This window comes from Mus pahari, chromosome 18, assembly GCF_900095145.1.
Source record: "Mus pahari chromosome 18, PAHARI_EIJ_v1.1, whole genome shotgun sequence".
Lineage (NCBI taxonomy): Eukaryota > Metazoa > Chordata > Mammalia > Rodentia > Muridae > Mus > Mus pahari.
The window spans coordinates 14077998-14084972 of record NC_034607.1 but is presented as its reverse complement, the minus strand read 5'-3'; the positions used below and the strand labels follow the sequence as shown (position 1 = coordinate 14084972).

The following is a 6975-nucleotide window of genomic DNA, read 5'->3' as shown; positions in this document are numbered from 1 at the left end:
AAATCTGCCTGCCTCTGCCTCCCAAGTGCTGGGATTAAAGGCGTGCGCCACCATACCCAGCTTCACCATCAAGCTTTGCCTGTACCTGTGCTTTATCTGATGGGACCATGGCATATGTGCTGCACACTGTCTGCTTTCTTGCACATAGCCTGGTATCTGTGAGCATGGTCACTGAAGCATTAGTTTTTGTTCTTTGGTTTGCTGAGTTTTGCTTCATTGTGTGAATGCATATATCATTCCTGTTCTTATGGGACACACCGAGGGTGTGCCCAGGGAGTCCAGAAGAGGGAGCTGGATCCCCTGGTACAGGGGCAGACAATTTGAGCCATCTTGTGGATGCTGGCAATCAAACCTGGGTCCTCTGGAAGAGAGGCCACTGGTCTTAACTGCAGAGCCATCTCTCCAGCACTGTGTGTAATTTTTAAATATTTATTTGTTTTATTTTATGTGAGTGCTTTACTGCATATTTAGATGTGTACTATGTGTTTGCCTGGTGCTTGCAGAGGCCACAAGAGGGTTTTAGGTCTCCTAGGACTAGAGTCATGGACATGGTCGAGTCAACCATGTGGATGCTGGGAACTGAATCTAGGTCACCCATAATTCTCTTAATTGCTGAACCATCTCCATCATTTTCCATACGATTTTGTATATTATAAGCTTCTTATTGTTCACTTCTAATAATTTTCTAATTTTCATTACTGTTTCTTATAGATAGGGTCTTTCTGTGTAGCTCTGACTCACATGGCACTCACCCTGTATACAGGCTGATCTAGAAATCAGACATCCTCCTGCCTCAGCCCGAGAACCAAGACTAAAGGTGTGTGCTGTTCGGCCGTTTCCTTGCTTTATTAGTTTATGGAAAATATATTTTTAAACCTCCAAAAAAAAAAAAAAAGACCTGGGAATGTAGTTCATTCGGTACAGCTATGTCTAGCACACCGAAGACCCAGGATGCTAACTACAGCATCACACAAACCAACCAAGCTCAGTGGTCATGGGTGCAGACAGTAGGACGAGGCGTTCAAGGACATACTTACCTACATAGGGAGTTGGAGCCAGCCTATGCTAGAGACCATGTCTGCAAAGTCAATCCAGCTAGCTCAAATATGTTTTTCATTTTGTTTAATAATTTTAGATTTCTGCCTTCATTCCATTGTGATCAAAGAACATAGTTTCTGTTGGCTTGCTTCTTTAATTTATTGATCCTTCATTTATGACCTAGTGGATGATAGGGTTTTATAAGCAGTGATCAGGAAAAGATGTGTTCTTTGGTTGTTGGAGTCATATTTCATGAATTGTGCTCTTCAGCTGCTCATACGCCTCACTAACCCTGTCTGCTTCACCTACGACTGAGAGAGGTGGCTCGAATTTATCCTTATGGTTGTAATTCTTAGTGTTTTATCATGACTTGTATGTATAGTATATATGCTGTGACCACAAAACCAGAAGAGGGCATCAGATTTCCTGGGACTGGAACTGTGGGTGGTTGTAAGCCACCATGTGGGTGCTAGGAATCGAACCTGGGCTCTCTAGATGAGCAATCAGTGCTCTTAACCACTGAGCCATCCCTCCAGTTCCTGGCTGTGGTTTTTAAAAACCGAGTAACATGTCACTATTGCTTCTTAGGGTCTCGGCTCCACCCTTAGATGCACATTTAAAGCAATTCAAGAGTGCCATCTGGTGGAACTCTTGTAAAGACAAGAACATTTTCACTGCCTTCCAGCACTCAGGCACGGGGCAGAGGAACAAAGATCTCTTGAGTTCAAGGCCAGCCTGGTCTACAGAGTGAGTTCCAGGACAACCAGGGCTACACAGAGAAACCCTGTCTGGAAAAACAAAACCAAAACAGAAAAGTTTTCCCTCACTTTTCAATACGATAACTGTGTCTGGCCATTTTAAACACTTGGGCTAATGTCTGATTTACTGATGGACTGAATATTTAATTTTAATCATTTTAATTTTAAAACTGGACTACATGTAGCTAGTGTCTAGCATCAAGGACTGGGCAGGTTTATAGAGTTTTGTGGTAATTAAACTTTCTTATTGTTTTGAGCTGACGTTATGTGTTATGTGTTTGTGTCTGTTTTCCCTGATGGCAGTCATGTTCCAGCGTGTTTCAGTTAATTTTTCTTTACCCTCATTCTCTTGCTTTCACACTGAAAGAAGTCCTGAATTGTTTGGGTTTCTTTGTTTTTGAGACAGGTCTCATGTAGTCCAGGATGGCCTCAAACTTGCTAGGTAGCAGAGGAGGAACTTGAACTTTTATCTTATCGTCTTTTGTGTTCAGGGATTACTAGTCGGTACCACAGGGCCTGGCTTATGTGCTTTTGGGCTCAAACCTAGGGCTCTGCACAGGCTACATGCATTCTACCAAGTGGGGTGCACGGACAGCCTTAGGTTTCTTCTCCTCTTTTTTTCTTTGTTACCTCCTCTGTGTGTGTGTGTGTGTGTGTGTGTGTGTGTGTGTGTGTGTGGTATATGTGTGTACATGGTGTGGGGGGGGATATGTGTGTACATGTTGGCATATATGTAATATATGTGTGTACATGTTTGTGGGTGGGTGTGGTATATGTGTGTACATGTTGGTGTGTGTATGGGATATGTGTGTACATGTTTGTGGTATGTGTGTGTATATGTTTGTGGATGTGTGTGGTATATGTGTGTACAGTTGGTGTGTTGGTGTGTGTGCCTTCCTCAGACATTCACCTCTTTATTTTCTGAGACAGGGCCTTTCGTTGAGCCTGGAGTTCAATTCATCTCGACTGGCTGGCCAGAAAGCCCTAGGGATCCCTTCTGCCTCAGCCTCCCAAGTGCTGGGATCACAGGCTTTTCCTTCACCTGGCTTTTCTGTGGGTGCCGGGGACCCAAACTTAGGTCACTATGCTTGTATAGCGCACACTGTCCTTACTGGGCCATCCCTCCAGGCTGTTTCTCAATCTCTCTCTCCTCCCTCTCTCGTGATAAAATATATCTATCTAACATAACATTTGCCGTTTTAACAGCTTTGTGTATACAATTCAGTCACCCTTCCATACCTTCCTCAATTGATTTTAATTTAGAAATAATTTAAAGTTAACAGAAAAATTATAACAATAACTCATCACGCATGTAACCTTTATCCAAGTTTTCCTTTGTTGAAGAGTCTGCAAAAAGGTCTGACTGTGGAGCCGGCCGGGCGCTTGCTGTATGGAGCAGGTCCGTTTGCAACTTGCTCCTCTGACAGGACGGGATATTGTGCTGTGGCATTTCATTGTTAGCATTATTAGCATTTGTTTGTTTGTTTGTTTTGACTTGATTTGAGACAGGGTTTCTCTGTGTAGTACTGGCTGTCCCGGAACTCTCTCTGTGGGGCAGACTGGCCTCAAACTCACACAGATTCACCTGCCTTTGCCTCCCGAGTGCTAGGATTAAAGGCGTGTGCCACCACTGCCTGGCACATTTTTTTTTTTTCTTTTAAAACAAGGTTTCCCTCTATAGCCTAGGCTGGGCTTCAACTCCCAGACATTTTGCCTTGACTTTTTGAGTACTGGGATTCCAGGCATGTGGCACCATTTTTTAACTCATTTGCTCTTCATATGCACGTTTATGTATATGAGTGTGTATATCTGCGCACACACACACACACACACACACACACACAGTTTCAGAACTATTGAGAGGAAATTGTCTATATCCTGCTTCTTTGCTCCTGAACACTTTAGGACATATTTCCTAGGCACAGAGGTCTTCTAATACACAGAAGTTCATTTACTACCTTCATTTACCTTCCACACTACGGTTTTGTCTGCTGACCCATTCTGGCTTCTGTGACATTGCTCCCTATCTGGGAGAGGAACCAGGCATGTGTCGCCTGTTGGTTTACGTGTCCGGTGTCTTCATCCTAACACTTCAACCGTCATCCTTGTCTCTGAACTTCGTCAGTTTCTGGAGAACACAGTCCCTTAAAATGGTGAAGTGGCTGCTTGCTTTGTGTGATGTTTCCTTGGGTTTGAATCCACGTTCTGTGTTCACAGTAACTGTCAAAATACTTTTCTTTTTGTCCATCCATCCATCCATACATCCCCTGTCTTTCCCTGCATCCCATTGCCCCAGTTCTGGGATTTAAACTGGGGACTTCCAGTTGCTAAGTATGTACTCAACCACTAAACTACATATCCCATCATCCCCTGTGATGTCAACTCTGACACCTGGTCAAGTACCGTTAATATTTTCCCTTCCTACTGTTAGCAAGGTAGGGGACATATTTCAAAATGAGGCCAGTCATTCTCGAAGCGTTTTGTTCTCTTTATTTTCCATTTTATTTTCGAGACAGGGTTTCTCTGTGTAACCATGGCTGTCCTGGAACTTGCTCTGTAGACTAGGCTGGCCTCGAACTCAGAGATTAGCCTGCCTCTGCTTCTGAATGCTGGGATCAAAGGCTTGCGCCACCACTGCCTGGTATTTTATTGACAAGGTTTCGTGTATCCCGGGCTGGCCTCAAGCTTTCTGTGTAGCTGAGGATCACCTAGGCTTTTTACCCTTTCGCCTCTACCTTCTGTCTGCTGGCATTGTCGGCATCCATCACCATGCTCAGTCTTATGAGATGCTGGGGATCAAACCCTGGGCTTTGGGCGTGGCAGGTGAGCATTTTATCAGCTAAGCTATATCCCGAGCTCTGTTTATTTAAAAATATTTTTACTAAAGGGGCCAAAGAGATGGCTCAGCAGTTAAGAGCACTGGCTGCTCTTACAGAGGACCTGGGTTCAATTCCCAGTCCCCACACAGCTGCTCAAAACCATCTGGAACCCCAGTTCCATGAGATCTGATGCTCAATGTTCTTCTCAGCCTCTTGAGGCACCACACACACAAGGGGTACACAGACAGACACGCAGACAAAAATACTTCTGCACATAAAATGATAAATTCTAAAGTGCTTTTACAATGGTAATTCAAATATATACAAACAGCATAAACTCCAGAATATCAGCCCATGGCCTAGTGCCACATTCTTCTACCCCCATATCTACAAGCAGCGGGTTTTCTAAAGATCATGGCATTGCCACTATTGGATGCTTTAGAAGTTACAGGCCTCCCCTCCCAGCATCATCTGCTGTACACTTTTTATATTTCCCTGGGTGTCCTGATTTTCTGTCTTATTCTTGTTTGGGGATCTAAACAAGGCCCACAGGGTGCATCTGGTGGTGAGCTCTAATGACTGCATCGGGCTGGGTCCCCATGTCCCTCTCTCAACAGTTATTTGGGGGAGGAAATGGGGCTACAGGCTTCCCTGGATTCTGGTTTGTCCTTTGTGATGTTAAGAGAGACCGGTGGTGTTGTTTGGTGTTGGGGGTTTTGGTTCCTTGTAGCTTAGGCTGAGCTTAAATTCACTATGTTACCAAGACCGACCTTCACCTCTGATCTCTTTGAGTTAGGGTTGCAGGCATTTGAAGCACACTTGATGAATGTGGTATAGGGTCCTATGTGTACCAGGGTCGGCACTCTACCAACTGAGCGCCATCCGAGCACCATCCCAAGCCCCTCGTGCTTCCCTCTTCATTAGCATGTATGAAATAGTGAGGCTAATGTGTCATTGTGTCTTCGTGTATTAGCGGGATGCTTTCTCTATGGAGAGAAGCTTCTCACCAGCCGCTTAGCTCTCTAGAAGTAATTTTTACAGGAACGACCAAATCCCCTCTAGATATGTTTTTGTTTTGGATATCTTTTGATTTTTTTTTTTTTACTATGTAGCACTGGCTAGCCTGGGTCGCTCTGTGTAGACCAGGCTGGCTTTGAACTCACAGAGAGCCTCATGACTCTGCCTCCTAAGTGCTGGAACTAAAGGTGTTTACTACCACACCTGACAGCTATCATTGTCTGTTTGTTTGTTTGTTTTTAAAGTTCTGAATTGATTCTTTAGAATACTCCAGAGATAGTCGGTGAGGTTTTTAAAATATATATACTAGTATATACTGTATACAACTCACAAACATGAAAATACTGTTTATACTCTTCTTACACTACCGCCCTTTACTCCCCTCCTCTTTGACTGTACCTGTCTCCTTGACACTTCCCTAGGTCAGAACTGCCCAGTCTTGAACATAGGACCACACCGGCGACTTCAGTGGACCTGGCTGGGCCGGGCTGAGCTGCAGTTTGGGGACCAGACCCTGCAGGTGTCCACTGTGCAGATGTGGTTGCTGCTGAACTTCAACCAGTCAGAGGTGCCTCTGCTGCATTGCCCCACCCCCACCCCCAGGCTCCTCCTCTGCCTGCCTCCCCGTTCCCTCCTTTCCTTGTTTCATGTCTGATAGGCACTGTTTCTCCTCACCAGGAGGTGTCAGTAGAGACCTTGTTGAGGAATTCTGACCTCTCTCCAGAGCTCCTGCACCAGGCCCTTCTGCCCCTCACCTCTGACAGTGGTCCTTTAACACTGGAGGAGGCTCAGGACTATCCCCAGAGGGGTAAGTAATGAGGGTCTCTGCTGAACCTCTGTAGTATGGTGGGAGGCCCAGAGGGTGGGGGAGACTGTACCAGAAAATGCGAGCATAGTAGAGTCCTCATTCACATGTCCCCTCCCTGTCCTTGGGTACCTAATCGGGACTGGATTCCAGGGGTGCTGCGACTTCGTGAGCCTAGGTCTCAGACCCATGAAGAGGTCCTGTGGCTGATACCTCCCCAGACGTATCTCAGTGTAGAAAAGGATGAGGGCCGGACCTTGGAACAGAAGAGGAACCTCTTGAGCTGCCTTCTTGTCCGGATCCTCAAAGCCCACGGGGAGAAAGGCCTGCACATCGATCAGCTGGTTTGTCTGGTAGGCAGGAAGGACCATGCCCTAGGGAGAGGGACTCACGCTCGGGTATCTCAGGAGAAGTTAGCCTCTTTCAGTACGAAACATTCTCTAGGTCACGTTTCCACCTGCTTTTTTCTTGTTATGTGTATATGACATGTATATGTGTGTGTGTGTCTGTGTGTGTGTGTCTGTGTCTGTGTGTGTGT

The 6975-nt window shown here is 45.5% G+C and overlaps 1 protein-coding gene across 4 annotated transcripts in view; it reads left to right on the top strand.

Annotated features, from left to right (window-relative positions):
• Nucleotides 1-6975, top strand: part of Cul9 (cullin 9) — a 44716-nt gene that overhangs the window by 28209 nt on the left and 9532 nt on the right. For all 4 annotated transcript variants that reach the window (XM_029531347.1, XM_029531348.1, XM_021218131.2 and 1 more), the window contains exons 27-29: nucleotides 6055-6200; nucleotides 6311-6440; nucleotides 6591-6790. In XM_029531347.1, coding sequence (XP_029387207.1) covers nucleotides 6055-6200; nucleotides 6311-6440; nucleotides 6591-6790 — 476 coding nt within the window. The remainder of the gene's footprint in view (nucleotides 1-6054; nucleotides 6201-6310; nucleotides 6441-6590; nucleotides 6791-6975) is intronic.